This window comes from Oryctolagus cuniculus, chromosome 1 (genome assembly GCF_051225735.1).
Source record: "Oryctolagus cuniculus isolate XC-2025 breed Fujian yellow rabbit chromosome 1, ASM5122573v1, whole genome shotgun sequence".
Classification (NCBI taxonomy): Eukaryota; Metazoa; Chordata; class Mammalia; order Lagomorpha; family Leporidae; genus Oryctolagus; species Oryctolagus cuniculus.
In genome coordinates, this window is record NC_142867.1 from 19101533 (window position 1) to 19121810 (window position 20278).

A 20278-nucleotide genomic window follows, 5' to 3' on the forward strand; every position below is an offset into this window, starting at 1 on the left:
TCTGTGTGGACCCTGCCTTGTGTGCTCAGAGCTTGTCTTGGAACATAGTCTTGAGTTTTTGTAGCCATCGTCATGCATGACAGAGTGTCTGAGTTAATGTCTTGTAACCAGATGTTTAATTCTTCAGTCTTCATTGTCTGTCTTTGTCTCAAAACCACTTCTAAATGGTCTTGTGCCTTCTTTCACTGCTTTTCCGTGGACAGAATTATGTATCGCACTTATAGGATGTAAGTACTGCCTGCTAATTTCTCATTAGCAGGGCCCTTATATCTTTCTAACTTCTGACTTGGATTCATCCCCTCTGGAGGGTGACTGGCTTGGAGTTTATAATAATAGCAGGTGTCCATAAGAATCCCATGAATCAGGCCTCTTAGCAAAAAATGGTAACACAATGTCATGTGGCTAAAATACTGATTCATTCTCTTCTTTGTGTTATATTTGGTTGTGCTCAGGTTCATAGTCTTGAGATAAGGCTAAATAAAATGCATGCAATCCGGAATTGGCTTGGGGTCCCAAAACACTGTCTTCTAAGCAAGGCAACTCTATTTTGAGTTGTGACATGAGTGTAATTTTAGCCTATTTAAATTTGGAAACTTTGTATCACTATTTCTTAAAAGTATGCTGACCCTAATTGGTCAGTAGTGAATTTATCAAAAAAGTGGTGCCTGTTTCTCAAAGTATCAAATATACTGAACACTGCATGGTGTGATGCTAATGATTACAAAGACATAAACCCTGGTTAATTTGGTGGAAAGATACCACAATTCTAAGTTTATCTTATATTGTTGCCTTATAATTAGTAAAAATTTGAGTCAATCTAAGTATTTTTTTTTTATTTTTTGCCCTGCCTGGAATAGAAAGTTAAGATTTATTGTCTTTCATGAACTAGAAAGAATACCTATAACTTGGCAGGTAATATCAGTAGAAGCTAGAACTATCTGCTCTCGTAAGATATTCATGAGCCAGTGACATTGTCCATTAAAAGCACTTCTTAGACTCAAGGGCTTAAATCATTCAGGGGGGCTGAAACCAGAAGTTGAACATCTGTCTTGAAGCTTTGGGGCCACTGGCAATGCTACTCTGCCCTTTGGTTAAAAAGTCTCTTTTAGTTCAGGAGCCTCTTTTTGCTTCCCATAGCCAAGCCCGAAGCATGAGTGGGCATCCTGACGCAGCTCATCAGATGGTTCGCCGAGAATTCCAACTGGACCTAGATGAGATTGAGAATGACAATGGTACAGTCCGATGTGAAATGCCAGAACTTGTCCAGCACAAACTGGATGACATTTTTGAACCAGTCCTTATTCCTGAGCCCAAGTAAGTTATACTTTTTTATTTAAGTATAAGTAATTCATGATCATCAGAATGCGTATGTGAAAAGAGCCCTCTGTGGTAGTGTACATTTACAACTTTTTAGAACTGATTATTATGTGACTGAAGAGCAGTGTTGTACCTGGGTCTAGTAGGGGATTGCATAATTCTGCTTACTGGGGTGTCTTGTAATAGAGATTGAATTTTTCTCTTTTCTGTGCTGTCTAGGATCCGGGCTGTTTCTCCACACTTCGATGATATGCACAGTAATACAGCATCCACAATCAATTTCATTATTTCCCAAGTAGCCAGTGGTGACATCAACACAAGTATCCAAGCTCTGACACAGGTAATGGGAGCATTCCTCATGATAGTAATTTCACTGAGGGATAGAGAGCCTGTGAGGGTGATGAGTTGCGCTCTGGCAACGTCATGTATTAGGAGTTGCAGTTCACAGTCAGTATTGCCCTGATGAAAGAAGTGCAAAGGCCACTCAGTCATCATAGACCTTTGCTATTCCATAACAGCACTCAGTAACCAGAGGCTAGAGATTTAGCATTTAATAAGTAGGAACCAACTCTCTTGGAACTGATTTGGGTTTTAGCAGACAGAGGCCTAAGTAAATAAGAAAAAATGAGATAGTTGTAAATACGGTATAAACGGGTGACAGAAGAAAAGAACCAGGTAGTTACTTACTTTGAGTAATTAGGAAAAATTTTAATAGCAAGAATGTGCTGATAAGGAGTAAAAACTTTCCCAGCAGGGAACAGCTGGTACACAAAGGCCCTAGGTAAGGAATGAGCTTGCTGCATTCAAGAGAACAGTGGAAGGCCCGTGGGTCTTGAGCATAGTGGTACACAATGAGGTTTGTGAGGCAGACAGTATCAGGATCACACCCCCGGGTAAAGTTGTTTGGAAACCATGAAAAAATTTTGAACAGAGAAATTGCATATTTAAAAAATACATATATATTCTTTACTTCCTCTATTTCCCTTCTGTAACACTCTAGTCCTAAAACCATTGGGTGGGACAGAGTAAGGTAGGCATCCACAGCTATGGCAAGGGGTTGGGAATGGGGAGTCACAGTGGCCCCGTGTGCGGATCTCAGACCCCGGACGTCACAGTCTTCAAACAGAAAACGCGACATGCGACATGGAGTCGGGAGTCAGAGCCCAAGCAGGATGAAGAGGATGTCCGTGCAGTGAGCCTACCTTCCATGGAGGGAGGATTCGTAGCAACATGAGGAAGGTGTCCCCAAGTATTAAGAGTATGGGGACATGCAAGGTGACTCCAAATGAGGAGTCAGAGTTGAAACAGGAAAAGTGGACATTGGCATAGGGAAACGCTGGCAGCAGAGATGGGACATTGGTTAAACACAGAGATTGGACAAATAAATGCATATAGTAAGGAAAATGGGAACAAAGTTTCTCATTGTTAGAGGAAGAAAGTTAAAAAAGAAAGCAAAATAGAATGAACTCTTGTAACAGAATTGTATTCGTTTGATAAGATAATTGATAAGAACTCAGATTTTCATGTAGAAATAAATAACAATGTAAATGTATGTGTGTATATACACATATAAATGGGGTATAAGTGTAGATTTTGTACATAGTATGCATATATAGGTATACAATGTATGTTACAAAGGTACTTCAGAAAGTTTATGGAAAATGGAATTAACAGTGCAAAAAAAAATGAAATCCATGTATATAAGGGTCATTATGTAAAAACCATGCATGAATTTTAAAAAGTTTTTTGTACCTGACAAATTCACCTTTACATTCCATTTTTCCACGAACATTTTTTTTTTTAAGATTTGTTTATTTTGTTTGAAAGTCAGTTACAGAGAGAGGGAGAGATAGAGAAAGAGATCTTCCATCTGCTGGTTTACTCCCCCAAATGATTGCAACAGCTGGGGCTGGGCTTCTCTAAAGCCAGGAGCTTCAGCCAGGTCTTCCACATGGGTGCAGGGGCCCAGGGACTTGGGCCATCTTCCACTGCTTTCCCGGGTGCATTAACAAGAAGCTGGATTGGAAGTGGAGCAGCCAGGACTTGAACTGTTGCTGATATGGGATGCTACAACACCAGCCCCTTGACAAACTTTCTGATGTGTCTTCACATTATTCCCTAGCTCTCTTTACTGAGAGGACCTGATAACAGCAATGAGCACAGCCAGGTCTTGCCTGCTGTTTTCCATAAAAGGGTACGAGGGTTCCTTGGAAAAGTGGCTGATTGCAGTGCTGAATCAGGGAAGGTACAAGATGATCCTGAAACCAGACAGCAAAAGCATGATGGAAGTGTAGCAGAGGAACACAGGCCAACTGGAATAGATTTCCAGTGTTCAGATGGGCAACAGTTTGAGCATATGAATGAATAATGGTAGTAGTGGGTTAATACCGAATAAACTGAAGAAAATTCAGTAAATTTATTGGTGAATTCAAGAAAATTTGGGGCTGGCGCTGTGGCGCAGCAGGTTAAAGCCCCAGCCTCCAGCCCTGGCATCCCATATGGGTGCCGGTTCAAGTCTTGGCGGCTCCACTTCTGATCCAGCTCCGTTCTAATGTGCCTGGGAAAGCAACAGAGGATGGCCTAAATCTTTGGGCCCCTGCACCCACATGGGAGATTCAAAAGAAGCTCCTGGCTCTGGCTATTTAAGCCCGTTGGCTGATGGAAGCTCTCTCTATACGTCTCTCTGTAACTTCCAAATTTTTTTTAAAATTAATAAACCATGCATATATAAATTATATATGCATATATAAATATGCATATATGTGCATATATAAATTATAAAATTTGAAGAGAAATTATATCCTTAAATGTTTTTTTAATGGATTTATTTATTTATCTGAAATGCAACATTACAGAGAGGCAGAGAGAGAGATCTGATTCACTCCCCAGATGGCTCCAATAGCCAGAGTTCCAGAGAGCTGGAGCGGAAGTGGAGCAGCCAGGACTCGAACTGGCGCCCATATGGGATGCCAACACTGTAGGTGGTGAGTTTATCCACTGCACCACAGTGCTGGCCCCCTTAAATGGTTTCATAGCACCTCCCTATACAATACAAAGTATAAATATGCAAAAAGTACAAAATACCAAGAGTAATTTCACAGAAAAAGCCTGATGCTCACCACCCTAATCAGGTGATGAAAGTGAGCATTAACAGTAAGACAGAGTGATAGGATCCAATTCTGCATCACTTGGCTGAGATGTCTGGTGATGCATAACCTGAATCTAATAATAAAGAAACATTAGATACATGCAAATTGAGGGATATCTTATAAACTTTCAAAGTCAAGAAAAGATTCAGGCACTCTTCTAGACTGGAGAGACATGAGACATGACAACTAGCAGTGTGTGATTCTGGACTGGCCTTTTGCTATAATGCATGTAGTTGAGATAACTGGAGAAAATGGAAAGTGATTTGAGCATTAGATGGCAATAACATCACTGTTAATTTCCTGATTTTGATGGCTGTGTTGTGATTAGGAAGGGGACTATCCTTGTTATTAAGAAAAACACACCAGAGTATCTGAGTGTCATGGAGCATTGGCTTAACAACTTAAATGTTTCAGGATTTAGAAGTTCCTTAACTTTGAACTTTTCTATAGGTTTTGCAATGGCAGGGATGGGTGCAGAGATACTCGGGACACTTCATAGAAACCAGATTAAAGACAGGGCAAGAATCAATTTGAGGAGACCTAAAGAAATTCATAATGAAATATAATAGCATTGGCCGGTGCCGTGGCTCACTAGGCTAATCCTCCGCCTTGCGGCACCGGCACACCGGGTTCTAGTCCCGGTCGGGGCGCCGGATTCTGTCCCGGTTGCCCCTCTTCCAGGCCAGCTCTCTGCTATGGCCCAGGAGTGCAGTGGAGGATGGCCCAAGTGCTTGGGCCCTGCACCCCATGGGAGACCAGGAGAAGCACCTGGCTCCTGGCTTTGGATAGACGCGGTGCGCCAGCCGCGGCAGCCATTGGAGGGTGAACCAACGGAAAAGGAAGACCTTTCTCTCGCACTGTCCACTTTGGCTGTCAAAAAAAAAAAAAAAAAAAAATTAAAAAAAAAGATAATAGCATGTAGCCATATGATGATAATAGTAGAAAGGAAGAAAAATGCATGGTTTCAAGATATCTTTCGGAGATGTATAGTCTAGAGAACTTGGTAAGAGATTGGACATGAAATGTAAGGGAAGAAAGGAATCAAGAATAACTCTTCGGTTTTTTGTTTGAGCAATTAAATAATCATGATGCTTGTGTGTGGATGGAGAAACGTAGAGGTAAAGAACAGTCTTGAGAAGTTAGACATTAAGACAATGTCTTTGCTGTCTGTTAAATTTGAGCAAGCTGTTAAACAGCTACATGGTCAAGACTGGAAGGGCTGAACCAGTAATTCGGATCAATGTTTTGCTGTTGGTTGATACCCTCCAGTAGTTGTGGTACTAGAAGAAAACTTCAGGGGATTCTGGAAGACAGAGACTTGAGTCCAGCGTCCCTATTCTCTTTCTCAACTTTAGTCCCACAACCTGCTTTTTCTAAGCAGAGGAGCTGCTGAATCAGGCAGGTAGTGTCTGACGTGTGTAGCGAATCTCAAGCTATATCTTAAAAATAATTATTTATTTATTTGAAAGGCAGAATTACAGAGACTGAGGTAGAGTGGGTGGAGGAGGGTCCTTCTATCTGCTGGTTCACTCCCCAAGTGGCTGCAACGGCTGAAGTTGGGACTGTCTGAAGCCAGGAACCAGGAGCTTCTTCCAGGTCTCCCACATGGGTGCAGGGGCCCAAGGACTTGGGCCATCTTCTGCTGCTTTCCCAGACCATAGCAGAGAGCTGGATTGGAAGAGGAGCAGCCAGGAATAGAACCAGCGCCTATTTGAGATGCCGGCACTGCAGGCTGAGGCTTTAATCCGCTGCACCACAATGCCAGCCCCTGGATACACTTCTAAGACTTGGAAGCCTCTGGCTTACTGTCAGAGACCAGAGTCAATAAACAAATGATATATTGTGTGAGATATTTGTAATCTATATGACCAATAAAGGATTCATAGGTATAATAAACAGAGTTTGAGAGAGAGAAAGAGAAAACAATCTCCTATCCACTGGTTCACTCCCCAAATGGCCACAACGTCTGGGGCTGGGCCTGGCTGAAGCCAGGAACCTGGAACTACATCCAGGTCTCCTGCATGGGTGGCAGGGTCCCAAGTAATTGGGACAGCTCCAATTGCTTTCCCAGGTACATTAGCAGAGAGCTGGCTTGCAAATGAAGCAGCTAGGACTCAGACAGGCACTCATGAGATGCCCGTGTCACAGGTGGCAGCTTAACTCACTGCACCACAGTGCCAGTCCCAAGGAATCACCTTTAAACCATCAGAGTTTCAAAAAGTAAAAGGTTATGACATTGTTAATAAAAATGCTAGAAAAACATTATTCAGGCCGGCACCACAGCTCTCTTGGCTAATCCTCTGCCTGCGGTGCCGGCATCCCAGGTTCTAGTCCCGGTTGGGGTGCCAGATTCTGTCCTGGTTGCTCCTCTTCCAGTCCAGCTCTTTGCTGTGGCCCGGGAAGGCAGTGGAGGATGGCCCAGGTGCTTGGGCCCTGCAACCGCATGGGAGACCAGGAGGAAGCACCTGGCTCCTGGCTTCAGATCGGTGCAGCGCGCCAGCCATAGCAACCATTTTGGGGGTGAACCAATGGAAGGAAGACCCTTTTCTCTGTCTCTCTCTCTCTCTCACTGTCTAACTCTGCCTGTCAAAAATAAATAAATAAAAATTTAAAAAGAAGACCTCTCTCCTCTCTTTGTGTAACTCTTTCAAATAAATAAATAAATCTTCAAAAAAAAAAAGAAAAACATTATTCATTAATTAAATTCAGAAATGTGAATTACTGGAGCCAGTGCAGTGGCACATTAGGTTAATCCTCTGCTTGCAGCGCTGGCATCCCATATGGGCACCGGTTCTAGTCCCAGCTGCTCCTCTTCCAGTCCAGCTCTCTGCTGTGGCCTGGGAAAACAGTAGATGATGGCCCAAGTGCTTAGGCCCCTGCACCCACATGGGAGATCAGGAAGAAACACCTGGCTCCTGGCTTTGGATCAGCGCAGCTCCAGCCGTTGCGGCCATTTGGAGAGTGAACCAACGGAAGGAAGACTTCTCTCTCTCTCTCTCTCTCTCTCTCTCTCTCTGTAACTCTACCTGTCAAATAAATAAATAAAAACCTTTAAATAGCAAAAAAGATAAATGTGAATTACTGGTACTTTTTTTAAAAAAAGATTTTATTTATTGGGGCTGGAGCTGTGGTATAGCAGGGCTGGCATCCCATATGAGCGCCAGTTCGAATCCCAGCTGCTCCATTTCCAATCCAGCTCCCTGCTGTTGCCTGAGAAAGCAGTGAAGATGGCTCAAGTCCTTGGGTCCCTGTACCCATGTGGGAGACCCAGAAGTAGCTCCACGCTCCTGGTTTTGGATTGGCACGGCTCTGGCTGTTGCGGCCATTTGGAGAGTTAACCAGCGGATGGAAGATCATTTTCTCTCTCTCTCTCTCTTCCTCCGCCTCTCTATAAAACTCTGCCTTTCAAATAAATAAATCAAAACCTTAAAAAAAAAAAAGTCAAGTCAATCTGACCAGCCAGATCAGATTTATAAAAATAAAAATAATTTATTTATTTATTTGAGAGGTAGAGTTACAGAGGGAGAGACAGAAAGATCTTCCATCTTCTGGTCTCTCTCCAAATGACCACAACAGCTGTAGCTGTGCCTATCCAAAGCCAGGAGCCCAGGAGCTTCTTCCAAGTCTCCCCATGCACATGCAGGGACCCAAGTACGTGGGCCATCTTCTGCTTTCCCAGGCCATGGCAGAGAGCTGGATCAGAAGAGGAGCAGCTGGGACTCAAACTGACAGCACCCATGTGGGATGCTAGTGCTGCAGGCGGAAGCTTAGCCTACTATTCCACAGTGCTGGCCCCACTGGTGCCTTTTTAAGGAAAACAATATGATAGTCTCTATCCTACCATAATTTAAAGTACTGTATCTTACAAGCTAAAGAATTATATTCTTAGGACTCTTCCTTTTAGCAGAAATAAAGACACAAGCACATTAAGGGTATATACACAAAAGATATCTACTGTAACATTATTTATAATGGACAGAATAACCAAACTAGAAACCCTGAATGTTCATTCAGTAGAGGAGTGGTTAAGTATATTTTGTACCTTAAGTGACTTTGTTTTGTTTGTTTACAACATAACAAAGTCACTTAGGGAGCCTTTAAAAATAGAATTATTCCTTTTGAATTTAGGGATTTTCATAATTTTCTGAATTAAGAAGCAAGGTACAGAAAAGTATAAATAATGTAATCTTCTTGTGTAATAAATAAAGCCACAAACCTTGACCTAATAGAAGTGTTGGAGTTGCATATGAGGGTATTTTACAAAGGTCATGGGAAAATAGGATTGAAAGATAAATTTATTTTGGTGCGAAAAAAATTTTTAACTAATTTGTTTGAAAGAGAGATAGCTGTTCCAGTTCTTGAGGAGATTTGGGAGTAAATCAGCAGACAGATCTCTGACTTTCAAATAAATTAAAACACTTTTTTTTTTAAAAAAGATTCATGTATTTATTTGAAAGTCAGAGTTAGAGAGAGAGAAAAGGAGAGGCAAAGAGAGAGAGAGGCCTTCCGTTCGTTGGTTCACTCTCCAGTTGGCTGCAACGGCTGTCATCCACTGATTGACTCCCTATATGCCCGCAATAGCCAGTGGTGGGCCAGGTTGAAGCCAGGATCTGTGGACTCAGCCTGGGTCTTTCCACACAGGTGCCAAGGTACTACTTGAGTCATCACCTCTGCCTCCCATGGTGCACAATAACAAAAAGCTGGAATAGGAAGAGTCATGACTCAAACCCAGGCACTCATTTATGGGATACCAAGTTCCTAAGTGGTGTCTTAACCACTATGCCAAACACCCACCCCAGTGCAAAAAATTAAATCCAAGCATAGTTTTTGTATAATATTCATTTTTGTGATTTTTTTCTAATTATTAAAGTGTTTTAGGAGCCAGCACTATGGCGTAGTAGGTAAAGCCACCACCTGAAGTGCTGGCATCCCATATGAGCACTGGTTCAAGTCCCAGCTGCTCCACTTCCAATCCAGCTCTCTGCTATGGCCTGGGAAGGCAGTGGAAGATGGGCCAAGTCCTTGGACCCCTGCACCCACATGGGAAGTCCTGGAAGAAGCTCCTGGCTCCTGGCTTTGGATCTGTGCAGCTCCAGCCGTTGCAGCTAATTGGAGAGTGAACCAGTGAACGGAAGGCCTCTCTCTTTGCCTCTCCTTTTCTCTCTCTCTAACTCTGACTTTCAAATAAATACATGAATCTTTAAAAAAAAAAAAAAAGTGTTTTAATTTATTTGAAAGACAGATCTGTCTGCTGGTTCACTCCCAAATCTCCTCAAGAACTGGAACAGTGCCAGCTTGAAGCCAAGAGCCTGGTACTCCATCTAGGTTTTTCATGTGAGTGACTGGAACCTAAGGACTTGGGCCATTACCTACTGCTTTTCAGGGTGTGCATTAGCAGGAAGCTGGAACTAGAAGTGGAACTAGGACTTGAACCTAGGAATTCCAGTATAGGATACTAGCATCCTAAGTCACAGCTTAACCATGCATCAGATGCCCATCTCTTCCATGAACTTTTTGAAGAACCCTTCTATATGTGGATTTCAAAGGGGTTTTTGCATCAAAATTAAATTTAATTGCGTTTCCCTGAGTTTTTTGAAGTACCCATTATGATTCTATGGACATGAAGGAGTATACCAGGTTGTTAGTATTAATACCTTGGGAAAAAGAGGGGAAGTAAGTAAGCTCTCCCAAAAAGTATGTATTTTATTTTTGTTTTAATGATATCCATGTTAGAACACCATTGTTAAATGGTCCCAGTTATATAAAGGTCTGTGTGCTTATGTGGTGGTATACATGTATAAGGAGATATATGAATTGGAACCACTGGCTGCAGCAACACCAGAGGGCATCATTCACTTTGTCATGTATCTAAGTCAGGGGTGGGGAACATTCAGCCTACAAAATCATTTGGTTTGGCCCTGCCAAAGCAACCACAGTTGGGACTCAAGACTTAATAAATCTATAGCAGGCTAATTCTTAACTTGATATGTTTGTGTGGCCTGCACATGATGTTATAAATATTCAAAGAACCTTTGGCAGTAAAAATGTTCCCCACCCCTGATGTAAATGGTGCCCTTGGAGTTGGTCAGTGTGGCAGCCCTGTTAAAAAGGAGGATCACTGAAGATTAATCATGTTTTCTCAAGGCGTTAATTTGATTACAAAAATTAAGCTATTTTTAACACTGGTGAGTAGGAGATACCTATTTTTACCATGAATGATAACCAATGTTCTGAACCTTTCTCTGGACCAAGATGTAGGAAACCTAAATTTTGAGTTCAGACTGAGCCTACTTTTCTGATCTAGTAAGTTAATATTAGCCCTGTCTAAAAGAATCTAAAAAGCACCCTTTTCAATACGTTGAACTGTTATAAACTGAACAATGAGCCTCTAGGATAGAGGCTCTCGGATAAAAAGGGACTAGGTTTTTCAAAGTGAGATATTGGAAATGCTTTGTAAATAAGTATTCCTACGGAGAAAGAATGCTGCTAAGTATGAAGCTTGGAAAATCACATCTTGAAATTTGTGTTATCAGATTGATGAAGTCCTGAGACAGGAAGATAAAGCTGAAGCTATGTCTGGCCATATTGATCAATTTCTGATAGCCACATTCATGCAGCTAAGACTCATCTACAACACACATATGGCAGATGAGAAGCTGGAGAAGGATGAGATCATCAAGTTGTACAGCTGTATCATTGGCAACATGATTTCGGTAAGGACACCTCTGCAAAGCTGGAGCTCCCCTTCACTCTTACCCCAGCTGAGTTCTAAAGCCAGAGTCGAATGCAGATGTTCCAGTGAGTCCAGTGTTGGTAGAATTTTACATATCATAAAGCAAGTCACTGACTACTAAGATTGGATATTGGCCGTCACTCTATCTAACCTTATTGTTAGGATATAAAGTAGGAGCTTAAAGACTACTTGGAATTCTGCTTCCCATCAGTTTGTTTGTTTCTTTCTTTCTTTCTTTCTTTTTTAAGATTTATTTATCTATTTGAAGGTAGAGTCACAGAGAGAAAGGGGGAGAGAGAGAGAGAGTGCTTCTGTCCAAATGACCACAACGTTCAGAGCTGGGCAGATCCAGAGCTAGGAGTTTCTTCTGGGTCTCCCACATGGGTACAGGGGCCCAAGAACTTGAGCCATCTTCCACTGCTTTCCGAGGCACATTAGCAGGGAATGGGAAATGGAGCAGCCAGGACTTGAACTGGCACCATATGTGATACCAGCACTGCAGGCAGTGGCTTTACCTGCTACACCACCACAGTGGCCCCCATTCCATCAGTTTCTTTACCAGGCATGATGTCCCTTGTTTGGCTTTTCAAAGATAAGTGTGTTCACATTAAAAATACTTTTATGATAAAAAGGAAGCATATGAATTAATTTGGGATATTATTGAAGTTTTGGGGGGATAGTGATTTTTTTTTAATTCTCTGATTTTTTTTTTAATATTTGGATTTTTGTCCTGACAAAAATTTGTTTTGTGGGTTTGTTTTTTATTTGAAAGTCAGAGAGACAGACACAGAAAGATATTCCATCCACTGGTCACTCTCTAAATGCCTCCAACAGCTGAGTCTTGTCCAGGCCAAAGCTGGGAGCCAGCAACTCAATCCAGGTCTCGCATATGGGTGGCAGGGACCCAACGACTTGAGCCATCACCTAACCTCCCACAGTACGCATCAACTAGAAGCTAGAATTAGAAGCAGAGCTGGGACTTGAACTCAGGCATTCCAGTGTCAGATGAGGGTGTCTCAAATAATGTCTGATCCACTGCCACGTTTTTTTTAACCTGCCCCTGAATTTTAAAATACAAAATATAAATTGAGTGTTTACTGGAATATACCACCCATGTTTGTCTTCTTTGTTCTATGTGTCAAGTTTTATACCTCCCTAACACAACTATGACTGGATAGCTGTTTCAGATAGAGAGCCTGGCCCGCGAGGCCTCCACGGGAGTACTGAAAGACCTGATGCATGGCCTCATCACCTTAATGCTAGACTCCCGGATTGAAGATCTAGAGGAAGGACAACAGGTGATCCGCTCTGTGAACCTCTTGGTGGTGAAGGTTCTGGAGAAGTCAGACCAGACCAACATCCTGAGGTATATCTACTCTGCAGAAGACACTGGAAGAGCCTCCCTTTTCTCTACACGTAACAACCAGAAAGTCACTAGATGACTTGTAACTTTAGGTTTGCCTCATATGTTGATTTATTACTCTTTACTTCTTTGTGGACCAAAGGTAGTCCAGCCTAAGACAGAAGCTACAGCTGATAATAAGTCAGTAAGCCAATATCACAAATTTTCCAGAATAAAACCTTAAGGTTCTTTAGTTACATCTTTCCTGTGCATTTTCAGGTACATTTATTTCTCACCTGCCAATGACAGTGAAAACTAGAGTGGTATCTTACAAAACTTAAAGTGATGTTTATTTTAATAACTGAATGTCAAGTAAACAAAGATGATTCCTGAGCCCACGACATCTTAAATGGAAAGAGGATATTCACATTTGCCTTTCCAATTACGTTGGCATGGAGGTTTAAAATTTAATAATGCTGTGATGTTGGGTTTTGTTTTTCCAGTGCCCTACTTGTTTTGCTCCAGGACAGCCTACTAGCAACAGCCAGTTCTCCAAAATTCTCAGAGCTTGTTATGAAGGTGAAGTTGACATAATTTGATCTCTTTTCTTTTAAAAATGCCATCACTGTTTTAAAATATGGAGGGGTGGGGAGAGATTGGAGCTAAGACACAGACTCATCTGAAAAATTAAAATTGTGGTCTTCATTTTCCCTTCCTCCAGTTTGAAGCCCAAGATCAGGCCTGAACAATTCTTGGCCTCAAACAGTAAAAACAGCTGTTTTATAAATATTTTACCAATTCTGGAATCAAAAGCCAAGAAGTCTGATGAGACAGATATCATTTCTTTTTCGGAAAAAATATACATACAGTTCTGTAATATTTTGGTCTCTTTCAAAGACTCCACATGAACATATCTATAGTGTAGTAAGATATTTAATTTCCTTGGATTAGATTTGGCAAAACAAATATGAACTACTCTTCTCTCAAGGAAACCCAAGACAGAATTTCCAGAACTTATTGAGTGATGCTGGGTTGTTGAGGTAGATTTATTCTGAGAGGAGAAGCGCAGTGGGGACAATAGGCGTGGAGTCATGACGCAGACACCGGGAGTCGGGTGAAGGCGGGCTAGAGGCGAGCAGCTCGCAGACTGGTTTATTTCAGTTGGTACAACAGCTTATATAGCTGAGGCAGCCAATCTGGTCAAGGGGCGGTTTATGCTGTAACCAATCACTGCCTGTTGCCAGGCAGGTTCCTTTGCTAGGTGGGTTCCGCCACCATTTCCTGAGTAACTGACACTCGCTTGCCAGTGCCATCTTGGCACGGCATTCTCATTGCTCCACACTCTGGGGAGTGGGAAGAGGATGGAGATGCATGATCAGAATTTTTCAAGTTTTAGCCACTGAACTTGAATTATCCCTGACCACCCTTTAGAAGTGAGCCTGTAGTTTGGGGGAGATGAATGGTGGCATATTGTCTTCATTTTCAGTCACTCTTTCTAAGTTTGATTTCTTTTTTCTTTCAATAGTGTCTCTGGAGAATGGTACGATTATTGCCTGATACCATCAACAGCATTAATCTGGACAGAATTCTTCTGGATATCCACATTTTCATGAAAGTCTTCCCCAAAGAGAAACTAAAGCAATGCAAAAGTGAATTTCCCATAAGGACTCTAAAGACCCTGCTGCATACCTTATGCAAATTAAAAGGGCCCAAGGTGAGTGTGAAGCTCAGCTGCTCTCCAGGGGCTTAGAGAACTTCGTGGAAATGGCAGTGCTCCCATTTGAATGTGTTTGTGTCTGCCTCAGATCCTAGACCACCTAACGATGATTGACAACAAGAATGAGTCAGAGCTAGAGGCCCACCTTTGCCGGATGATGAAGCACAGTATGGACCAGACTGGGAGCAAGTCTGATAAGGAAACAGAAAAGGGAGCATCTCGAATAGTGAGTGGCCTCACTTGAAAGATGGAGGGAATGAGGCTGTGCTGGAAGTGATCTTGCCTAAGTGCGGGTCACCTGGAGGCTTCTGAGGGCCTGTGGGGAGGGTCCAGGAAGTGGTTAATGCTGTGGTGCTGTAACCGTTTCCATCTTGAAGTTTTGCAATGTGAGTTACATCTGTGCGCATTTTGACCTCCAAGAAAGATCTCTGTGTCTGTGCCTAAGGCATTGGTGAGCAGATAAATCCACTGTGAACTTTGCTTAATTCAGGAGAATGGGCCAATTCCTCCTTCATCAAGTTGAGGTGAAAACCTGAGGCGGAGCCGGCGCCGTGGCTCAATAGGCTAATCCTCCACCTTGCGGCGCCGGCACACCGGGTTCTAGTCCCGGTTGGGGCGCCGGATTCTGTCCCAGTTGCCCCTCTTCCAGGCCAGCTCTCTGCTATGGCCAGGGAGTGCAGTGGAGGATGGCCCAGGTGCTTGGGCCCTGCACCCCATGGGAGACCAGGAAAAGCACCTGGCTCCTGGCTCCTGCCAGGATCAGCGCGGTGCGCCGGCTGCAGCGGCGGCCATTGGAGGGTGAACCAGCGGCAAAGGAAGACCTTTCTCTCTCTGTCTCTCTCTCACTGTCCACTCTGCCTGTCAAAAAAAAAAAAAAAAAAAAAGAAAACCTGAGGCGGAAGCATTCAGTAACCAGAGCGCCAGTGTTGTACTTTTTGCTTTAGGTGCTAGAGTGTTGATGCTTCTGCTGTCCACAGAGACACACCGGGAAGGTCCAGACCTTGAGAGATTTTTTCCTGTTCCCATCTAGCCATTGGTTCCTATTAACAACTCTAACCAGTTCTTCCTTGTGTCTTCTAATTTTTCAGGATGAAAAATCATCGAAGGCCAAAGTGAATGATTTCTTAGCTGAGATTTTTAAGAAGATTGGCTCTAAAGAGAATACTAAAGAGGTGAGAATAAAAAGGCTAACCTCAGTGAGGGTCTCCTTTATGAAAAGGGGGCACTGGCATCTACCCACACCTTTTCCTTTTTCTTGTTCACCAGGGCCTAGCAGAGTTATATGAATATAAGAAGAAATACTCAGACGCCGACATCGAACCATTTCTGAAAAACTCCTCACAGTTCTTCCAGAGCTATGTTGAAAGAGGCCTCAGGGTGATTGAGATGGAAAGGGAGGGCAAAGGCCGAATTCCCACTTCAACAGGTATGGGTTCCCTTAGCAGCTCCAGGAATGGGCTCATCAGCTTCATTCCTGAACTCAGCATGTTGAAAACTAGGCTCCTGATATCCCCTAAGCCTGTGCATTTGTGTTCTTTTCCTGTTTGGTGGAAGGCAGTTTGTCCTTCTAGTTGCTCAGATCCAAAGCTTTTGAGTCTTCTTTTCCTCTCCTTCAGGAAATCCTTTAGGCTATACCTGCAGATTGTATGCAGATCCACATCACCACCACCTCCACTACCCTGTACCCTGTCCTCACTTTTCCCTGCTACCTCCTTGCTCCAGGGCATCGTTATCTCTTACCTGGATGACAGCACCTCTCCTCTCTGATCTCTCTGCCTTCGCCCTTACCTCTATTTCTTCTCCATGCCTAGTATCAGAATGACACTTCACCATTCCCCAGAGACACTCACTTGTGCCCAGCAAAAGCCCTTACAAAGGTCCTGCATTGCATGGCCCTGACACTCTGGGAGCTCTCTCCTAATGCCCTCCCCAGCTGGTCTTCCATCCAAGCCAGCCACCAGCCCCCTTGCTGTTTCTGGAACACACAGGCTCCTTGGGTTCCAGTCCTGGCCGTTTCTTACATGTAGAATACTCTCCTAAAACACTCATGTTAGTCAGCCCCCTTTCCTTTTCAGATCCTTGTTCCTTTACCATTCCAATGAGATCTTATTTAAAACCTCTGATATACTCCTCACCCTGCTGCAATATGTGCCACCTCTGACATACCATCCAATGTGGCACTGGCCAGGTTAATTATTCAGTGTGTCTCTCCCTGCCTGTGTATGTGTATGTGTATGTGTATGTGGGTGTGTGTCTGCACGTGCACAAAGCAAAAGGATTTTTGTCTGGTTTGTTGCCTGGAACATAACAGGTATTCAGTATTTGTAAATGACATGAATGAATGCTTACTCCAAGTTGAAGTTGAAATGTTGCTGTCCTCACAGTGAACTAGCTACTGTCTGAGATTTACTACCCACAGGATCTGGAATCCTAAGAAAGATTTAGGAGGTTTCAGTCATAGAAGAAAGCTGTTGTGAGCCTGAAGCCAAGAAGATACACCCAGCTTCCTCAGTTCCCTCGTCAGGACAGAATAGAGCTCTCAGCACTGTCCCACGTGGGGTTATGTCCAAGTTGAGGGACGCACACCTACTCTTGCCTTGAAGTGTGTGTCTGCCTATGGAACCGTGTTCCTTTGTGAGTCCCAGACTCCAGTCATGGTCTCTCACTGCATGTATCTTGCTAGGCTGAAGCTTCAGCTGTTTCTCTTAACCAGTTAGACTTTTACATTTCACACCTCAGATGACCCCTCCCCAAGACCTTGAGAGTCTGTCTTGAAGTGTGGTGAGCAGAATGTCCAGTAACATTCCACGATTGCACAGACCATAGTTTGGGTGATTGGGGAAAGGCCTCCTTTTCACGTCTGCCGAGTCCTTTCTAGTGATGTCCAACATTTGATATTTTTGGACAAACAGTGCATTTGCGACACACGTGTGCTTGGTTTCCTGCCCTGGCGTATTCACTCTCTGTTGGCTGTGACGTTCTTCGTGTTTCACTGCTGCACAGTATTCTCATCGTTACGATAAAGATGTAAACGTCACTTTCCTGTTTGTCACAAGGCAGTTTTTCCTCCTAGTATCTTATCTCACGGGCCTGCGTAATGCATTTTCTAGTGACAGCAAATTTGGTATTTTGAATGCTTACATTTTGTGATTGTCCCTTCTCAGAAATTTGGAGACTGTGGCAGAGTTTGTTGTTATTTAGGTTTAGGTTTTGGTTTTTGCTTTCCTACCAGAATAGCACTCTTAGTGAAGGGTCACAGGGACCCGTTGCTGTCCCCTCTTGAGGTATTTGCTGAACCCCTCAGCTCCCCCCCCCCCTCCTCGTGAGTACTGCAAGGCTTTGCGCTCCTGTGTCCTTCCCCGGTTTGAGTAAGAGCTTTCCCCTGTGTGTTGCCTGCTCCAAGCCGAATCTACTCATTCCAAGCATGTAAGGTCCTCAGATTTTTCAGTTACACTACAGGTGTACCTCAGAGATGGTGTGGGATCAGTTCTAGCCACTGTAATAAAGCAAGTCACATGAATGTCTTAGTTTCCCAGTGCACAAAAAAAATTAGGTTTATAGGTAGCATTGTGGTGCCAGCATCCTGTCAGAACTCCAATTCAGGTCCCAGTTGTTTCACTTACGATCCAGCTCCCTGCTAATAGCCTGGGAAAGCAGCAGAGGATGGCCCAAGTGCTTGGGCCCTTTCCATCCACATGGAAGACCTGGTTGGGATTTTTTTAAACTCCTGGCTTTGGCCTGGTCCAGCCCTAGCCATTGCAGCCATTTGGGGAGTGAAACAGCAAATGGAGAATCTTTATCAGTTCTTGACTATCTCATGATGCTTATCTTTTTCAGAACACCTTTTATCCTTTCTGGATAGATTCTTATGGATTTTTTAGTTTTCAAGTTCATTGGCAAATTCAAACCCCAGGAAATTCTTCATTGTTTTCTTTGGTGGCAGATTAACCAAGGCAGTTGAGAAGTGGGATGAGTGTGTTTCTGAATATTCTTTACATGTTCCTCTCTAGGTATCTCCCCTCAGATGGAGGTCACATGTGTGCCCACTCCTACAAGCACGGTGTCCTCCATAGGTAACACAAATGGAGAAGAGGTGGGACCCTCTGTCTACCTGGAAAGGCTAAAAATCCTTCGGCAGCGGTGTGGTCTGGACAATACAAAGGTACTGCTCTTTTCATTCTGTGTGCCTCATGGCAGGCAGGCCCAGGCCAGCCCAGCCCAGAGAGAAGTGGCTCAGTCTTTGGTGTATGTTGTCCCAGAACTGCAGCTTGACTTGATCTTAGACAATGTCCCTTCTTCTCTCAACAGCAAGATGACCGACCTCCGTTGACTTCTTTGCTCTCCAAACCAGCAGTTCCTCCCGTGGCCTCTTCCACGGACATGCTTCACAGCAAACTCTCTCAGCTCCGGGAGTCGCGGGAGCAGCACCAGCACTCGGACCTGGATTCTAACCAGACTCACTCTTCAGGACCCCTGACCTCCTCCTCCTCCTCCACAACTAACATTGATGACTTGAAAAAGAGGCTGGAGAGAATAAAGAGCAGTCGCAAATGAAGCTGCCCACTCCCGGCACCCTGCAGCTTTAGTTTACTAAACTAGGAGTCCTCATAGCTGGAAGTGGCCTCACCGGCCGAGTGTGCACAGACTGGTGTGTGTGTGTGTGTGTGTCACACCGAGGAGCTGGGGCAGGAGTGGCCATGGCACAAGTCTCTGCGCGTGCTCTGCTTCTCTCCGCCACAGCCGCCCCTCTAGGAGACCAACTGAGGGTTAGCGTAGTGTACAGACTTGTCAACAGCTGCTCTCCTCTCAGCCCACACTAGTTTCCATATCCTTTTTCTTTTATTTCTAATTGCTCATTTGTAAAATTGTCCTTATCTTTCCTAGCTTTATTAGAAGCTCTTTACTAGCTTTCCTTTGAGTTCGTGAGCTCTTCCCTCTGTAGCCCTGAAGGGTCACTGTATTCTGTATGAATGCATGGCATGACACAACTAATTTAAGAGTCTTTTATAAATAAAGTTTGCATTAACTATGCCTGTCTCCCGCGATGCTGCATGTGCGGAGTGAGGAGCAGCCCCTCTGCCACCTGCTTAGGGAGCAGCAGGGCCTGCAGCTGATGGGAAAGGTGAGTTTGTGCTTTTGGAGCTCACATGTGCGGCGCGGCGCCTTTGCCCCTGGGGAGAGGGGGTCGCTCACCTTTTCCGCTCCACGTGCAGCTCCCTAGGGAGCAGAACAGTCGCATCCTCCCCTGGTGTGAGGTTTTGGGTCGTGACTTCCTTCCCAGCACCACCAGTCCCCAGGAGCTCCTGGGTGTCCCACCATGTTCCTGTCCCCACAAACATTTGACTAGTGCAGTTTGGGAGAGCTTAGTCCTTTCCTCCTGCTTATGGGCATCTCTTTTGGTCACAGTTGGTCTGAGTGAGGACCAGAAAGTGAACCAAGGATTCACCTCTGGGTGACTAAATTGCACAAGACTTCCTTCCATAGTCAGAAAAACTCTTCAGGATTAAGAGGTTCTGGGTTCCTAGGGAGACTGGGCAATCAGAAAGGTCAAAGGAACTTTTCTAGCCCACCTTCAACTGGTTTTCCATCAAGTGAATCCTCCATTGGTTCTGGTCATTGTCAGACACTCCTCTGCTGCCTGAAGTCAGATTTGCCTCTGTCCTTTTTTTTTTTTTTTTTTTTTTTTTTTTTTTTTTTTGACAGGCAGAGTGGACAGTGAGAGAGAGAGACAGAGAGAGAAAGGTCTTCCTTTGCCGTTGGTTCACCCTCCAATGGCCGCCGCTGCAGCCGGCGCACCGCGCTGATCCTGGCAGGAGCCAGGAGCCAGGTGCTTTTCCTGGTCTCCCATGGGGTGCAGGGCCCAAGCACCTGGGCCATCCTCCACTGCACTCCCTGGCCATAGCAGAGAGCTGGCCTGGAAGAGGGGCAACCGGGACAGAATCCGGCGCCCCAACCGGGACTAGAACCCGGTGTGCCGGCGCCGCAAGGTGGAGGATTAGCCTATTGAGCCACGGCGCCGG

The 20278-nt window shown here is 44.2% G+C and overlaps 1 protein-coding gene across 3 annotated transcripts in view; it reads left to right on the plus strand.

The window, feature by feature from the left end:
* CKAP5 (cytoskeleton associated protein 5) overlaps positions 1-19287 on the plus strand; it is a 113019-nt gene extending 93732 nt beyond the window's left edge. For all 3 annotated transcript variants that reach the window (XM_089327065.1, XM_008270443.5, XM_002709083.5), the window contains 11 exons: positions 1138-1314; positions 1537-1657; positions 11000-11179; positions 12378-12565; positions 13045-13120; positions 14067-14255; positions 14347-14484; positions 15347-15430; positions 15525-15684; positions 18269-18420; positions 18567-19287. In XM_089327065.1, the coding sequence (XP_089183191.1) occupies positions 1138-1314; positions 1537-1657; positions 11000-11179; positions 12378-12565; positions 13045-13120; positions 14067-14255; positions 14347-14484; positions 15347-15430; positions 15525-15684; positions 18269-18420; positions 18567-18812 (1711 nt within the window). In that variant the 3' untranslated portion in view covers positions 18813-19287. The remainder of the gene's footprint in view (positions 1-1137; positions 1315-1536; positions 1658-10999; positions 11180-12377; positions 12566-13044; positions 13121-14066; positions 14256-14346; positions 14485-15346; positions 15431-15524; positions 15685-18268; positions 18421-18566) is intronic.
* The last annotated feature ends 991 nt before the right edge of the window (positions 19288-20278 follow it).